The sequence below is a fragment of the Cannabis sativa genome, chromosome X, assembly GCF_029168945.1.
Source record: "Cannabis sativa cultivar Pink pepper isolate KNU-18-1 chromosome X, ASM2916894v1, whole genome shotgun sequence".
NCBI lineage: Eukaryota > Viridiplantae > Streptophyta > Magnoliopsida > Rosales > Cannabaceae > Cannabis > Cannabis sativa.
In genome coordinates this window covers 41,773,046-41,790,940 of record NC_083610.1, presented here as the reverse complement: position 1 = coordinate 41,790,940, position 17,895 = coordinate 41,773,046, and the positions used below count along the sequence as shown (strand labels likewise).

General features: G+C 35.1%; 4 protein-coding genes across 4 annotated transcripts; 1 reads left to right on the top strand and 3 right to left on the bottom strand.

Annotated features, from left to right (window-relative positions):
- Positions 1–8,870: 8,870 nt before the first annotated feature.
- Positions 8,871–12,134, top strand: LOC115719878 (uncharacterized). The gene is made up of 4 exons (XM_061105480.1): positions 8,871–10,200; positions 10,318–10,888; positions 11,021–11,237; positions 11,331–12,134. Exons 1-4 carry the CDS (start codon positions 9,147–9,149, stop codon positions 11,754–11,756), a joined length of 2,268 nt encoding a protein of 755 aa, XP_060961463.1. The 5' UTR covers positions 8,871–9,146; the 3' UTR covers positions 11,757–12,134.
- LOC133031801 (uncharacterized) lies at positions 12,110–13,029 on the bottom strand. The gene is made up of 2 exons (XM_061105481.1): positions 12,550–13,029; positions 12,110–12,449 (listed from the first exon to the last, which is right to left on the bottom strand). The coding sequence occupies exons 1-2, from the start codon at positions 12,729–12,731 to the stop codon at positions 12,254–12,256; spliced, it is 378 nt and encodes a 125-aa protein (XP_060961464.1). The 5' UTR covers positions 12,732–13,029; the 3' UTR covers positions 12,110–12,253.
- Positions 13,030–14,222: 1,193 nt separating this feature from the next.
- LOC133031800 (uncharacterized) lies at positions 14,223–15,052 on the bottom strand. Its single transcript, XM_061105479.1, has 2 exons — positions 14,729–15,052; positions 14,223–14,648 (listed from the first exon to the last, which is right to left on the bottom strand). Exons 1-2 carry the CDS (start codon positions 15,050–15,052, stop codon positions 14,406–14,408), a joined length of 567 nt encoding a protein of 188 aa, XP_060961462.1. The 3' UTR covers positions 14,223–14,405.
- Positions 15,053–15,108: 56 nt separating this feature from the next.
- On the bottom strand, positions 15,109–17,646 carry LOC133031799 (uncharacterized). Its single transcript, XM_061105478.1, has 4 exons — positions 17,044–17,646; positions 16,868–16,936; positions 16,138–16,200; positions 15,109–16,032 (listed from the first exon to the last, which is right to left on the bottom strand). Exons 1-4 carry the CDS (start codon positions 17,278–17,280, stop codon positions 15,109–15,111), a joined length of 1,293 nt encoding a protein of 430 aa, XP_060961461.1. The 5' UTR covers positions 17,281–17,646.
- Between the last annotated feature and the right edge of the window lie 249 nt (positions 17,647–17,895).

Sequence of the window (17,895 nt, the reverse complement as noted above, 5' to 3'; positions counted from 1 at the left end):
GTATTTATGCTTATGATTGCAGAATATAGTTTTTATATGCTATTGTATATCGTAGAGAAAAAATCATTTAATAGTATATTAGTTTAAGTTTATGGTATATTTATATTGGTCTAAGGTATATCGTTTGTATGTGATATGTATATCGTGAAGAATAGAAAGAAAAAAAAAAACTATAAAATATTAATTTAAGTATGAGGTATATTTGACTGAGGTATATTGATTTTATGTTCATTGATATTTCATGAAGGAAAGAACAAGAAAAAAAAAACTTGTGGAATATTAAATTAAGTTTTTTTGTATAATTTTTTTTTTCACTATGCTGGTGGTATATTAATTTTTGACTATGGTATATCTGCTTATGATTGTGGTATAAGTTTTTGTATGCTACTGTATATTGTGGAAAACAATTCATTTAATAGTATATTATTTTAAGTTTGTGATATATGTATATTGGTTTAAGGTATATTGTTTGTATATCATACGATATATTAATAAAAAAAAACTAATTATATACTTAAATAACATATTAGACGGCAACAACAACAGCAAAATCTAAAAGAATAAAATATATAATACCTTTTATATAATAAAAAAAAATAGTTGACAAAAATACAATAGAGATGTTTTGATCTATTGTTTTTCATAATTTATATTAAAGAAATAAAACATATAATACATTTTATATAATGAAAGGTATTTTAGGTATTTAAAAGTAAAAAAATGACATTTGCTTTATAATTTTAAAAAAGGGACATTAACTATCTATAAAGTTAGAAATAGGTAATTTACTTACATTTCTCTTAATAAATAAGATAAGAGACTACTTTTTTTTTTTTTTTGAGAAGAGGCTACTATATTAAAACAAAGAGTTATAATACAATAGACATTAGAGGAGGCGGAAGTTCCTCCAACCATAAGCAATCAGTATCCACCGTAAGAGCAAATTTAGCAAGAGTATGAGCCGCCGTATTAGCTCCTCTCTTTACATGTGAAATTTGAACTCCAGGGAAATTGGACACTAAAAGTTGAATATCAGCCAACAAGCAATGGAAATCTGAAATTGTAGCTTGAGTAGACTTCAAACCATGAACCAATAAGAGTGAGTCTGTCTCAATGAAATCTACTTGTAGCTGAAGGTCTTTGAGCCATTTAAGGCTATGAAGCAAGGCTAAAGCTTCCATAATTTCTGGTTTAAAACAGCCAGGGAAAGGCCTAGACATAGCAGCAATACAATCACCACTACTGTTTCTTAAAATAGCACCAAAACCAGTAATTTGAGTAGCTTTGCTAACCGCTGCATCTGTATTAAGTTTCAGTCTTCCAGAGGGCGGATTCAACCATTTTGGTATCGTTGTTGAAGACCTGCTGTCATGCGATGCATCAGAGGGCTGCTGCTGCGATATGGGCTGCTCGTGTGAGTTGTTTACACCTCTGGCAGTATGGAATTCATCTAGATAAGTCATTGCTTTAAAAAGCAACAATTCAATCGGTTGAGTTTTTGAGCCATGACGCTCATTGTTCCGTTCTGTCCAGAGACTCCATAAAATGCAAGCAAATTGTTCCAACTCCAAATTAGACCAAATTGTGGATACATGGAGAAAAATACCTCTTAATGAAACATGTGAGTGAAGTAAATCCCCAACAGCAAAGGTGGATAAACGCCAAAATTTCTTTGGACGCTTACAATGGAAGAGAGCATGCAATATAGTCTCCTTTTCTCTGTGGCATAATGGGCAGACATTGGTGTCACTTATATGTCTCGAATGCAGAATATCTAGGACTGGCAAACAATCTTGGATTGCCCTCCAAAGAAAAATTCAAACCTTAGATGGAATTGAAAGAGCCCAGAATTTTTTCCACCAGGACATGGCAGCAGTATTGCTGGTATTAGGCTGCTGTTCTTCCAATGTTAAGGCTAACTTATAACCTGTCTTAACAGTGTAACATCCAGTGCTTTCATGGTGCCAAAGAAGTTGATCAGTTTGGTGAAAAAAAGAGAGAGGAATACTCATTATTTTCTCAACATCAGAAGCAAGAAAGAGAGATTGCAGAAGAGTAAAATTCCATCTGCCATTGTCTAGAATTAAATCTGATACCTTCATATTTAGATCTCTGCCTTTGAATAGCAAAGGTTTTAAATAAGTGATACCAGGTATCCACGGGTCAGTAGCACATACAATGGTTTGACCATTCCCAACTTTCCACCTAAGACCTTCAATTAAGAGCTCCTTACCCCACACAATGCCTCTCCAAGTAAGAGAAGGGTATAGACCAGTTCCAGCATCCAGGAAGTGAGAATTTTTGAAGTATCGTGGCTTGAGAACACGGTGAAGAAGAGAAGTAGGATCTGAAAAAATCCGCCATGCTTGTTTAGCGAGTAGTGCTTGGTTAAAATGCACGAAACTCTTAAAACCCATGCCACCTTCGACTTTAGATTGACAAAGAGCATGCCATGTTTTCCAATTGATTCCTGTACCCGAAGAGTTAGACCCCCACCAAAACTTATTCATCATTACTTCAATTTGATCAATAAGCGATTTAGATAGCCTGAAGCAACTCATGGCATAAGTTGGGATTGCTTGGGCAACCGCTTTCAATAACACTTCTTTACCACCAATTGAGAAAAGTTGTTCTTGCCATGAAGAAAGAAATTTCCAAAGTTTGTCTTTAATGTCGGCAAACAGTAACTTCTTATCCCTTCCAGAATAAGATGGCAAACCCAAGTATCTTTCATGACATGGCTGGATAGGCATATCCATAATTTGTTGGAAAATTAATTGAACATGCTGTGAAGTATTCGATGAGAAGGAGAGGACTGACTTGGCTGCATTTAGACGCTGTCCTGAAGCATTACAGTAAGTGTTCAATGATCTTTTAATGGCTTCAGCAGAACGGCTGTTGGCTTTGCACAGAACTAGGCTGTCATCTGCGAAGAATAAGTGGGAAATGGCAGGAGACCCACGAGCCACACGTAAACCAGATAAATTACCAGCTGTTTCTTCGAATTGAAACAATCGAGAAAGACCTTCTGCACATATTATAAACAAATAAGGAGACAAAGGGTCTCCTTGTCGTATTGCTCGAGTTGGCAACACTTCCCCATGAGTCGATCCATTAATGAGAAATGAATAGGAGACGGTAGACATGCACCGGTATATCAGATCCACCATGATACTATGAAATCCCATAGCAGTAAGCATTGCAGTAACAAAGTGCCATTCAATTCTATCGAATGCCTTACTCATGTCGAGTTTGATGGCAGAGTAACCTTCTTTACCTCTTTTCAAGTGCTTAAGCGAATGGATCAATTCAAAGGCTACCAAGACATTATCAGTGATCAATCTTGATGAGAGAAAAGCACTTTGTGACTCGGAAATAACTTGAGGTAGAAACGGTTTCAGCCTTAAAACAATGGATTTGGAAACAAGTTTATAGAGGACATTACAAAGACTGATAGGCCGTAGCTGAGTCATATTTGACGGCTTTTTGACTTTGGGGATAAGAGTTATCAATGTTTGATTGAAAATGGTAGGATCTCTTCTCTCGTTAAGGACTTGTAAAACAGAACAAGTAACAAGATCGCCAACTATGTGCCAATAATTGGTGTAAAACATAACGGACATGCCATCGACACCAGGACTACCATCTGAATTCATTGATTTTAAGGCATCATAGACTTCAGTAGCAGTAAAAGGCCGTGTAATCTCAATATTATCAGCCTCTGTAATTGTTCTTGGCACCTTAGATTGAATAAATTGAAGGGCCGCATTATCCACAACATCAGTAGTATAGATGTCATGAAAATAATCTTTAACCACCTGAGCAATAGCAGTTTGTGAAGTGTGCTCCACACCAGTAGCATCAGTTAGCTTTTTAATAGTGTTGTTCTTCTTACGGCTATTAGCTTTTTGATGAAAAAACTTTGTGTTTGAGTCACCCGATTTCAACCAATTCATACGAGAACGTTGCCTCCAATAATCTTCTTCTTGTGCTAGTAACTCATCAAGGATGTTCTCACAGTGCTTCAGTTCTTCAAAGTGTTCAAAAGTGGTGGCATGAGAGTTTTGTAAGGCAGAAACCTTGTGTTGTGTGCTATTAATCTGCCGAGGTAATTCACCATACTTCTGCCTATGCCAGGTCTGTAGGTGGAAAGAAACAGCAGAGAGATTATTTGTAATCTGCAGAAGAGGATCAGCAGTAGCTGCTACCCAATTCTTGAAGATAATATCTGTAGCTTCGTCTTCTTTCAGCCATAATGCTTCGAAATGAAACCGAGACTTGAACCTTTGAGAGACTGTTGGTGCAATGTGAGTTAAAGGAACAAGCAGTGCACGGTGGTCAGATTTGAAGAAAGACAAATGTGCAACATCAGAGGCTCCAAATAAAGAAGGCCATGCATTATTAATGAAAGCATAATCAAGTCTCTCCTTCACATTTGTACCATTCACACAGTTGTTATGCCAAGTATATCTTGCACCATTGTAGGGGAGATCATGGAGACCACAATAGTCGACTGTATTGCGAAAGCATTCTATTTGTTTGTCACATCGGACTGGTCCTCCTAGCTTATCATCATGATTAAGAATTTCATTAAAATCACCAATTACAATCCAAGGCATCAATGGAGCAGTATCTTTAAGCCGCTTTAATAGTTGCCAAGTTAAATGTCGTTGAGAAGTAGCAGGAGCTCCATAAAAACCCGAGAAATGAAATAAAAGACCATCAGAAGTCGTAATGTAGCAGTCAACAAAGTTTATACCAAAATTAAGTACATTTACATTTACATCAGCTTTCCAAAGCAACAATAAACCCCCACTAAGTCCCACTCTAGGAACTTCTATCCCATTAGAAAAATTAAAAGTGGTACGAAATTTAGAAATAGCACCTATACTAAGTTTAGATTCCATAATAAAAAGTACATCAGGTAAATGCTTAGAAATGAGCAAACGAAGTTGACGAAATGCACGGGGACTGCCCAAGCCCCGAGCATTCCAGCTAATCAAATTCATGGCGATTGGCGAGGCTGGGACACAGCCTTCGCCAAAGAAACATCACTTTCCTCCTCCACTAAAGAAATGGCAGCCAGTTCAGAAATGGGCTCTGGGAGTTGATGTTGAGGTGAATTTGTAATATCAGCCAATGAAGTGTCTTTGGTACGACATCTTTTCAGCACTTGCCGAACATTACCTCCTTGATTGATCATTTGACGCTTGGTAAAAGTACAAGGAGACTTAGAATGAATGGAAGAATTCTCAGTAGAAATTCCTTCACCCATTGCAGTCAAAATTTTTGCTAGAGAACTAGCCGTGGGTGGTTTTACATTGGTTGCTGGTTGTGATGGAATAGGCAAGTGATTAGCAGAATGTAGATGATGTAGATACGCTGGAGGGGTTGCCACAGGTAATGCTATTGCCTTCTTGGGAAGATATCCAGGAGGGTATTCATTAACTTCCTTAATGGAGATCGTTGAAGAAGAAGAAGTAACTTGTCCTCTGAAAGGAGTTGGCTTAAAAATACAAGGCATAGGTACTAGAACATCATCAACTATTCTCTTTCCTTTGATATCAGCCAATCCCATATGGTCACATTGTAGACATGGCTCCTTAACAACTTTGTTGGAGGCATTTGTTGCATTCTGCTGTATACTTGAGGAAACTGGTACAGGAGGGACAGAGGCAATTTCTTTCGCACCACTTGAAGATGATGCAGAAAAAGTTTTAATCTGAGAGTGGTTTATGAAATCCTTGTTACTGGTGTGAACGGCCAACTGTTGGTGAGAATTTCCTGGATTGTCTGGTGTAGAAACCACATGATTAGAACACTTCTCACGGCTCGTAACAGTAGGAGGGAGAACTGGCGGCTGGGGTGGATGTGAAATAATAGGAGTAATAGTCTTCCGTGCTAGCCTAGTGATAAAAGGCCAAGGTCCTAATTTAGAGAAATCTTGTCGATAGCGATCATAACTTGATCGTGGTAAAGGAGAACCTGCCATCCATGGCCCATATTCAAGTCCAGGTTCTATACCTTCATCAATTTTCTCCATATACATCTTGCAATTATCAAAAACATGGCCAATTATACCGCATTCGTAACAAAAATCTGGTAGCCGTTCATAACGGTAGTCTATCCAAAGTTCATCACGCATCCATGGAAGTGAGACCATTTGACCCCTTAAAAGCGGTTTTGAAACATCCAAGCCTACCCGAATCCTTAAAAAAGGACCCCACCCCTCATTAAGAGAATCATTGTGAACCTCTAGAAATTCTCCAATGAGATTGCCAATGATTTTTGCAAGAGCCTCTGATTTACTGAGAAAAGGCAATCTATAGACTTGAACCCAAAATGGAGTAGTAGTGTAAGAGGATAGTGAATCAGAAAGGAGAACAGTCGGAGGACACAGTATTAAATGTTGATTATGGAAATGCCAAGGTTCTTTTGATAATACCCTTTTTAAATCCCCTTCACAACCGAAAGTGACCATATAGGATTCAGAGTCATAATCTGAAATGATGACCTCAAAACGTCCCAACCAATGCTTATGTAAGAAATTTTTGAGTTGATTAGGATTGAAACCCCTTTTGGAGTAGACACGGCAGAGAAGACGAGTATTAGTAATGCCCAGTGGTGGGGCAGAAACATTGTCGATAGAAACCATAGACCTTTCTCTTTCGGTAAGAGCAGTAGAAACATCATGGAGAAAAGTATCCATAGTGAATAGGTGGTAAAGTAGAAAGAAGAAAGTGATAAAAAAACCCAGAAAAAGATGAACAAGACCAAGGGAATTTGAAATAAACTGGGGCGGGAACAGGTAAATTCAAAGAAAGGGAAATCAAACTTACAAATATGGTTAAAAAGAAAAAATAACTACTAACTGCCACAGAGCACACGTAAAGGGCAGACAATGCTCCAAATTCCCAGATAAGAGACTACTTGGTTATGTTTATCATGGACAAAGGGTGTAAAAAGTGGTTTTACTATAAATATTCAAAAATAATAAAAAAAATAGAAAAATACGAATTTTTGTATTTTTATGGATTATTTTTTATTTTGACTATTGTTTTACCGTTGTTCTTTAAAAAATATTATTTTCATATTGTTACTACATTATATTATATTTCTACAATGTAAAAATAATATTATTTTTCAAAAAATAAAATGTAAGTAAAAAAACTTAAATTAAAAAAAACATCAGTAAAAATGTAAAGAAACCAAATATCCATTAAAAAAAAGAGTGTAATTTTAAGTTGTTTGTGTAAATTTTCCTTTACATTATCATTAGAACATATTTAGTGATTAGTTCCATATTATATTGAGTTGAAAATGTTTGGAGAGTTGATTATAGAAGATGGTTTATTTGTAGAATTCTTATGTTATGGCCTAAAATAAATTTTCAAACCAACTTATTATCACAAGAGTGAAGAGTGGGTATATTTATTTCTGGGGGAGCCATTACAATCCTTGAAGCTGAGTTTAAAGCCATTCAACTAAACAAGAGTCACCAAACAGCATACTTCATTCCATTGTGTTATTACGCCACCTTAATAATTTAAATTTTTTCCAAAGTTTCAATTAGGGCCATGTTTGTTAGGGGAGTAACTAACCACCATGTGGCAGCTAATTTGGTTTAGTCAATCTATTTTCACTCTCTCCAGGTTCATTCAAAAAAAAAAAAAAAATATGTGCAAAATACATTTGGATTGGGCTTGGATGAGAAGACTGTTCCTTTCAGTTCTTTCAATTAAGTTTAGGCCCAAGTCTGTGTTCACACAACCAACCAACAGGTCTAATTATCCAATCCAACAAATGGGCCTGCGTCTTTTAGCAAGCCCAAAAGGGAAGTTGCACCACCCACGTTCAAGAGCCTCAATTCTCTGCCATTGAAGTTCGAATTGAACTCATTTTTCCCACTAGTTTCATAAAAACATAAAAACAACAAAAAAATTATAAAATACGGTTTTACGGAATTTTAAATATTTTTACGATTTTTTTTTTATTTTATTTACAGAAAATACGGTCTTTTATGTTGTAATATTGTTAATTTGTTGTTGATTTTTGTTATCTATATATTATTTTTTGTTGTTATTTTAATGTTATTTTCATGTTACTTTCATGTAGTTTTTTGAGATTTTTTCTATTATAAACTTAAAATGTAATAAATTTACATTTATGACCCTAAAAAAGGAAATAAACAAAAATAGAAACTATAAAGTTGTTAATTACAAAGATGCCGGCCAAGCAAAACGGAACACCATCTTCTTCGTGACTCAGCCGCAGCCTTCTTCGTGACCCAGCGATCCAACCCCAACAACCCAATCTCAACCATCTTTCTTCCAAAACCAGCAAAATCAAAATCTAAAAAAATGTAGAACTCCTAGGAAACAAGCTGAATGCCGAAAATCCAAAATCAAAAACGAAAAGGAAAAAAAAAAACTAGGAAACCTCCATTGATGTACAAAAAAACTCAAAAACAACAATCATTGAACAAAGAAATCGCGATCAGAGGAGAAGAACCGAGTAGAAGGGGAGCTGGAAATCAAAGAAACTCACCCATGATTGAATCAGAAGGAGAATTGAAGGTAAACAAATTTTTTCAGGAACGTGAAAACATCTTTTAGTGTAAATGAATAGTAATTTGATATTAATTGATGAAAACCGGATTAAATTGAAATATTGATGAAGCTGAGAAAAAAACAACAACGGTTTGCATGAAAATAAACATTAACGCATATAAATAATTGCTACAGTGTTTTATTCTGAAACTGTTGTTTACAAGTTGTTTTACAGTGGAATAATAGTTGTTTGGGATCTACAAACTGGAAAATATGAATCTACTGTTATTAATTAGTGATCAGTTTTGAAATAGTTGTTTGATAGTTGATTTAAGCTATATAAATAGTCGGCCAGCTGAAAGTGTTAGATGCATAAGTTATTGCTGGAAAGAGTTGTTTATTGGTTGTTTTGACAGATTAAAATAGTTGTTTGCAACTACAAAAACTGAACCAAGTAAATAATTTACATTATTTCAGGAAACAGAACCATTACAAATATTGGTGCAGAGCAATGGGCATTGGGATGACAACAAAAACTATGTTGATTATGAATCAAGTGGAGAATTAATTTCGACCAAGTGCACTTTTGAGGAACTAATGAGAATAATGATGGAAGAACTCCAATGCAACCATGAATCAACACAACTACAACTGAAATATCAACTGAAGGAAGGAGGCCAACCACTACAAATCAAGGATGACAAAAGTCTGTTGTTCTACATAAAGCTATTAACGAAGGAGGTTGATTTCACAAGGTACCCATTGTGTGTGAACAAAACCAGTAACACGGCACCACCTAACCAAACAATGGTGTGGAACAATATGATCATGGAATCGTATGAGAACAACGCAGCACAGGAAGACTTGCAGCAACCTGGAAACAACACGGCAACAACTTCCAAGCAACAACTATCTGCGCAGACGATGGGATCTGGTGAAGTTGATGCATTTTTCCTAGAAACAGTAACAGTGTCATCAGAATCAACCATACAACAACCAGACAACAACAGAGAAAAAACTACAGCAGTAGATGAAGATTTCGACTTCACCGACTATGCAAAGCTTGTGGCTGCAGAAATGGTACAGCAACTAGAAAACAACCAGGAAGAAGAAGAGGAAGTGGACAACACAGAAATGATGATCATCAATGACAAACGACATGAAACAATAGAGAAGGGGCAAATTTACAAGGACAAAGAAACATTGATAAGTACACTATGCTACTTTGCAATCAAGAAGACATTTCAATACAAAGTAGTGAAATCTTGCACAAAAGAATACAACATAGTGTGTTTGGACACAAACTGCAAATGGAGTTTAAAGGCTACAAAAAATGGAAACACAGAAACATTCATAATAAGGAGCTACGAAGAAGAACACACATGTGCAGTTACAATAAGATTTGGAGATCAACGACAAGCTACATCAAAGTTGATAGCAGATTTTGTAAAACCAAAATTCTTGAACCTGAAAACAAAGTGCAGCCCTGCAGACATAAAGACAGAAATGAAAGACAAATACGGAATAAAGATGAATTACATGAAAGCATGGCGTAGTAAAGAGCGAGCACAAACCCAGCTACATGGAAATGCTAAAGAGTCGTACAATCTCTTGCCAAGATACCTGTACATGCTACAGAAAACAAATCCAGGTAAAAAAAAATTTAAAAATTTTACTTTGAAAATATTTGTGAAAAAACAGTTGTTTTTGAGTTGTTATTTCGTTGAGTACATGTTGTTTGACAAAATCCTGTTTGATTAAAATTCAGGAACATTAATAGACATAGAGAAAGATGATGATGACAGTTTCAAATATGCATTTGTTGCATTGAATGCTGCTATAAAAGGTTGGCCAAACTGCAAACCAATCATCGTGGTAGACGGTACATTCCTAAAGGCCGCGTATGGAGGCACGTTGCTCACTGCCAACACACAAGATGCAGAATCTAAAATTTTTCCACTAGCATACTGCATAGTTGATTCTGAGAACGATAAATCGTGGGAGTGGTTCTTAAAAAAAATAAAAGAAGCATTCGGGGTTCGAGAATGTCAATGCCTAATATCAGACAGACATGAAAGCATCATCAAAGCAACTAGGAAAGTGTTCCCTGAAATAACACATGGCTACTGCATCTTCCACCTCTTGTCGAACCTCAAAACAAAATTCAAGAAAAATGCAAAGCATTTCAGAGTGCCATTCTTTGCAGCTGCAAAAGCTTACACAGAAATGGAGTTTGAATTCCATATGAGGGAGCTAGACAACTTGGATAAGCGCATAAGACCGTACCTGGAGAAAATTGGCCATGAAAAATGGTCAAGGTATCATTCAGAAAACAACAGGTGAAAACTAATAAGAAGGATAAAATTAATGATATGTTCACCTATTTATATCGTTGTATTTGCGTTGTTTTTGCGTTGCGTTTGAGTTTTTTTTCAAAAGTAGAACTATGACAGAAACTGTCCAAATTGTAGGTACTCTACCATGACATCAAACATAGCTGAGGCACTGAACTCAGCAAATTTAGCAGCAAGGGAAACACCAGTGACAACATTAATGGAGTGCTTGAGGGCACAAATGCAAGAGTGGACATACAATAATAGAAAGGAGGCACAAAAATGCACAACAAGGCTGACACCATCATCTGAGAAAAAACTCATAAGGAACTATGTACAGTCATTGCGACTAACAGTAAGTTCAGATTATCGTTCGCATAAAGTAAAATAAAAACAGTTGTGTTTGCATAGTTTTTTGGTTGTTTTAAAGTTGGTTTAAAACATGCAGGTGAAACCAGCAAACCAGAACCTGTTTGAGGTGATAGATGAAGACAGAACAAGAATAGTAAACTTGAAGGAGAAGACGTGCACATGCAATAGATTTCAAAAAGATGAAATGCCATGTAACCATGCAGTCGCCGTCATGAAGGACTTGAACATAAACACATACAACTACTGTGCACAATACTACACATCAAAAGCATGGCTGCAAACATATGAAGAAACAGTATACCCAGTTGGAAACGTAAGAGAATGGGAACTTCCAGATTTTTTTGAAGAAATCATAGTGTTGCCTCCAAAGGAGAGAATCAAGTCTGGAAGGCCGAGGAAAAGAAGAATGGCAGCAGCTTGGGAAACAAAGAAACAAACCAAGTGTGGCAAGTGTGGACAAAAGGGACATAACAAAAAGACCTGCAGAAGAATTACAGCATAGAAGTGGAAACAACTACACATCAACCAAAAAACAACTATATTAAAACATTTAGAAAACACATACTGCATATTACGATTGGTTGTTACATACATTTTTTAATTGTGATTTTTTATGTGGAGAGATATTGATAATAGGGAATTGGTATTATTATCATTAATATACAAAAGAACATCAAATATTATAGTTAAATAATTAAATGAGTGAAAGAAGGTTGAAATTAATAAGAAGGAAAAATAAACTACATAAAGTGATTACAAATGCAATTTAGTTGTTTGTCAGATGGTTGTAATAAGGTTGTTAATAGTATGCTGTCATGACTAAGAGTAAATATAAAGATTAAAAATCCAAAAATATGAACAAATTAAAAACCAATTCCAATTAAGAAAAAAACATGATAGAAACAACAACTTGTCTATGATTATGAACATAATCTGGTAATAGAAAAAACAAAAGCTACATAAAAAAAAGTAGTATTTCCAACAACAACCAATAGATAACTAAGACAAATTCTTCTTTGGACCCTTTGGAGGAGCCTCATCTTCACTATCAATAAATTCCACTTCTTTCATGCGAGCATACTTATAGAACAACACAGCAAGCATATCACGGTGTTTCTCAACATCAAATATGGGAGGAATCGGTTTCATATCAATAAAGTATTCGGCGAACGATGCAACGAAACAACCACAGTCACTGCAAAACAACCAAAAAACAACAGCAGAAAAACTTAAAAAAGGAAAATAACATTACAAATTTTAAAAACATTTGAAAATAAAAAATAAAAACAACTTACTTCGAGGTTTGTTGAGGCAAACCATCAACCTTAACAACTTCGAAAGGGTCTAAACAAACCGGTTTGTTTTCCTTTTTGAACTCATCAAACAAAGCAAAAAAGTGGGGCAACAACACCGCAAATGGCTGACAAGCTTTGATAGCAACACTATCTTTCATAGCAGTCGACAAGGAGTTGTACATGTACACACGCCTTTCCTCAATATTCAATCAACCAAGAATCCAATGTGATTCAGTCTCCATATGGATGATAAAGAAAACATGATCGCACAAATGCCAAGGGGAACCACATAACATTTTTCTACCTCTTATATAATCAGCAATGGCATGCTGGGCAGTTATCAAAGAAAGATTTTTTTCCTGTGCAATAAATTTTTCATACAGAGCATGAATGGTTTTGAAGAATAAGCAATCGGTGGTTGTGAACTTAACCTTTGGCTCCTTTGCATACTTTCCTTTTTTACGTAGATAGTAAAAAATGATGTCCGAATGTTTGAACAATAAAAAATGAGAAATGTTCGAAAATCAGAAAATGAATTATATTTCAACAACTAAAAAACAACCAACAAACAACCTGAATAAAACTATAGACTGAAATTTTTGAAAAAAATCAAAAGAAAAAATAATTTAACTTACAGAATTAGTCAAACATTGGCCAGGATATGCAAGCTTGTGGAACCACATCTTGGTTGCAACATCTTCCACGCCAAAACGAAAAGGGGGAACAATCTTATCCTTACCCTTCAAGTAAACCTTCTCCTTATCATGCCTAACATTTAAAAAAAAAATGAAGCATAAATAGTAAAGTAAAAAACAAAAAATACAAAAACACAACAAAAATGCTGAAAATAAACACTTACGGATCTTTCTTCGATCGGCGTCCTTCACCAAGCCACAAGTCAAAATCAATCTCGTCTTTATGTTGTACATCTTCACCAATCTTATCATCGAGAGGACACAACCCAGCCACATACTTAACAACTCCATAACCAGAACCATCTTTAGAACTAGAAATGGAAGAGTCATACTCCATAAACGGAGACGTCAGCGCTATGGGTTTCTTAGATTTCCTCTTGTCAACAAGAGGAGTTTCTTCAACGGGAATTGGGTCATCTTCAAGTTCAATGTTAGAATCAACATTGAGACCTGTTGCACCCATCTAATATATTTTTTCCACAAAAATGAAAGAAAATAGACAGTGTTAAACACAAAAAGTATGAAGAAACTAAAAAACAACCAAAAAAAAAAAAAATATACCTCAAAACAAACAAGACGGCGATCCGTAACCTCAACATTTTCAGAAACTGAAATCTGTTTACAAGGATCACCACCAATTCCATCTGAAGACATCTGTTTATATATGGTATTAAAAAGGAATTAGAGCATGGTTAAAAAATAACAACCTTTACACAACCAAAAAACAACACAAAAGCAACATTACCATAAGCTCAACTGCTTTTACCCCGGACTGAACAGTAGCCTCAACATCTATTTGAGTAGGGCCGTCATTGAAATCAACGAAATTCTTGATACAGAAAATAAAGGAAAAAGAAAATGGAAAAAAGTGAAGTTATTTTTTGTGAAAGACTTCAACAACTAAAAAAAAACTTTATAACAACTTAACAACAACAAGTAAAATAAGAAGACCAACAATAAATTGCGAACAACATAATCTACAAACACAGCCATATAAATAACATAATAAATACAAATAAATAGTCTGAAAATAGTTGCAAATTTCTGAAAAATAAAACATAACAAGAGACATAACAATAACATAGAATTACAAGAGCACTACCTAAAACGGACTTACAACAAAATAAACCACACAAAGTAACTAAAACCTAGTTACATTGTCTACTTATCTACCTTCTCCTCACTATCAGTGGCATCATCATCACTGCCATTATCATTTTTTTCTTTTGAGTCAGAATCTTCATCGGCTTGACCATCCTTCTCTTCACCTTCACTACCCTCCCCTTCCTCATCACCCATAACATTCTCTTCTTCATTTTCATCAGTTTCTTCAGATTCATTTAAATCAAAATCTGCTTCATCACCACCTCCATCATCATCATTGGAAGAGTCACTGCCTTTTTCCTATATTGAAATTACTAATTAAATTAGTATAAAACAACTTAAAAAAAAACCGAAAAACAACTATTGAAAAACTAAAATACCTTGGCATAGGAATCGGCAAAAACAGTAGAAAACTGTGTCTGCATTGAAGCCATCTGAGCACCAAAAGAAACAAACTGTGCAGACACAAACTCTTTCAACTCAACCAAATCAGATGAAATCTTCTGTTGGGAAGTATGCAACGAATCGATCTTGACCTCCAACCCATGAAATTTCTCAGAAAAGGCATCAAGCTTGACAGAAATGTCACTCTGAGCAACAGTTGGCTCTTCGGGAAGAGGAAGACTCTTGTAAGAGTTGTAGTCGGTGTCGAACTTGAAACTGCTCAGTTTCAAAGCTTTGAACTCACCAGCCGTGGGCCTCATATTTGAAAGTTGCAGCTGATCAAAAAACACCAAAATTAAAATTTCAATTATGAATATTAATAATAATGAAAAACAACACAAAAACAACTACTGAAAAACCAAATTACAACAAACAGATATACATTATCTTTGGAAACATCAAAGATAGTAGTCTTCAAAACTTTGAAAGTAGGTTGACTATTGCATGTCCACTGAGTGATCCTTGGAATACGAGAGCTTTCCTTTTGACAGTACTTACCTTTCATGTACTTACAACACTCGTAGAACCAAACTTGAAGAACATGAGGACAACCAATCAAAGTGTAAAAAACACTCGGCCTCTTTCCCGAAATCCTTGCCTTCCTAACCCCCTCAACCCAACTATCAAGCTTACCCTTCAATGAGGAAATAGTCAATTCAAAAGAACTCCGGCCCCAAGCAAATTCATTGTACCTCCCACTATCTACAACATCTAAAATAGACTTGGGTACATTTTTATGCTTAGTGCCACTAAGCAAGAACCACTCCACGAAATACAAAACTGCCAACTTCACAGCATCCTCATCAGAATCACCCCACCTCTTGGTGGTAAAACATTCCCTAACAGATTCCTTAGTGATAGAGGACGAAGTTAGCCAATATCTTTCACAAAGACTATTAACCTCTTGCTTAAAATCTAACACACTACAGTCACCTTCACAGTCTAACCCAGTAATCAATGCAAATTCCTCAATGCTAAACCTAAGCCTAACACCGCGTATCATTACCCACAACTCAGCATCATTAGGTTGCTGAACCTCCCGGAGCAACAACCCATGAAACACTTGGGGTTGAACTTTAAAATCGGGAAGGTTAAGGAAATGACCAAAACAGGTTTTTGAAAACATTTCAAGCTGTACATCTGAAAGACAAGACTTAATGTTCTCTATCACCTGGAAAGTAGCAGTGGAAAAGGCTTTAGCAATGAATAGATTCTTCTGGTCATAAATATAATCCCATTCCTGTATCAATATAAACAAAATAAATCAGGACAAAAACAAAAAAAACTAAAAAAAAAACAGAAAACAAATAATAAAAATAATATTTTTTTTTAAAAAAAAGGACACCTTAGGGGGATTTTTCTTTGGTAGGTCAAATCCTTCAACCTTCACTGAGGTCCTAGCATGGACCTGCAACGAAAAAGAAATACAAAAGCAACAAATCTTAGATACAATAACAATGAATATATAAAAATGTAGTAACCAAATTACAGCCAATAAAAAACCTAAAAACAACGTTTATGAAACCCTTACAGTATGATAAATGTAAGAGATAAACAACTTTCAAAAAAATACAGTAACAACACTGTCACAACTTAAAAAAAAACAACTAAAATATTAACAACACTGTACAAGCTCGTTGTTATGAAATTTCGAAAATGGTAGTCGATAATAGTAGTGTGACAAACAACCGAGAAAAAACTAACAATAAACATATACAAAACTAAAGAATAAACAACACTGAAAGATCTTGTTGCAATTGAAATTAGTAAAATGCTTCTCAATACCAATAGTGTGTAAAACAACCGAAAACAAATTCACAATAAACATATAACCAACCAATGGGGAAAAGCAATTCAAAACTGTAACAAAATACGAATTGAACTGGGCAATTTTTCAACAACCAAACAACAACTGAATAAAAACAACAAAACAACATCAACCACAATACATGACAGAAATACATAAAGAACACCAAAAAAACATAAAAACATCCTAATAAACACCTAAACCAGTGACCTAAAAAGCTCATGTAAAAATTAACACAATAAAATGAAACCAAGCAAATTTAAATTACCTTTGATTCAACTTTGGGCTTTTGGTCCTCACCATGCACTTCATCCTCAAAATCAGAATCTGAGGAAACCTAGAACAAAAAATGGGGAAAACTTTAAATCATCAAATGTAACACCAGAAATAAAACAACCAGAAAAAAACTAAAGAAAAATTTAAAAACAACAAAGAGAAACTTACATCGCGTGCAGACTTGGAAATTTTTGCTCTCTTAGTCTTAGGAGCATCTACTTTAACAGGAGGGGCTCTTTTCTTAGTGCCCGATGTCTCTGGAACATCAGCCACTAAATTTTTAGCAATTTTTTTTAACCCCATCTTAGGTTCGACTTTGGAAGTAACAGTTGGAGCCTTCTTCGATTTTTTAGAAACTTTCTTCGCCGGAGATGGTGATTTCGAACCACTTCTAGTGGTTGCCATTTATATAGAGAAAATATAGAGGAGGATGACAATGTAGGTTGAGGAAAACGTGGGTGAGGGCTTGGAGAAGGTGATCGTGGGAAGAAGAAATTGGTTAGGGCTTGATAATGGTGATCGTGGGAAGCTCGGTTTGAAGAGTGGAAGAATCAGGTAAATGAAAAATTCAAAAAAAAAAAAAAAGAAAGGATTTATGAGGTGGCGTGCGTGTACGTGTGTAAGGAAGAAGGGAAAAGGTAAAATTGTAATTATTAAACTTTTTGAAAAGTAAAATTGAAAAATGTAAAAGTTAAAAAAGTTTAAAAAACCGTGTAAGGATAAAAATGTAAAAAAGGTGTCAATTTTGACATGAGGTGTAAAAATCTCTAGTTTTTTTGTTAATTTTATGTTGTTTTTCGTGTTATTTTTTGAAAAGCCGTAAAAATGTAAAAGAAATATTCTTTAAACGTAAAAATGTAAATATTTTACAAAAAAATTGTGCCTTATGTAATTATTCCCAATAAAATACAAATAGAGAAATGTTAAAAATCAAAATACTACTATTCAAAAAGTACTAATATTATTGTAAGTGAATTAGTGCACTTTCCATAATATAGAGGAATGATGTTTAGACTGAGA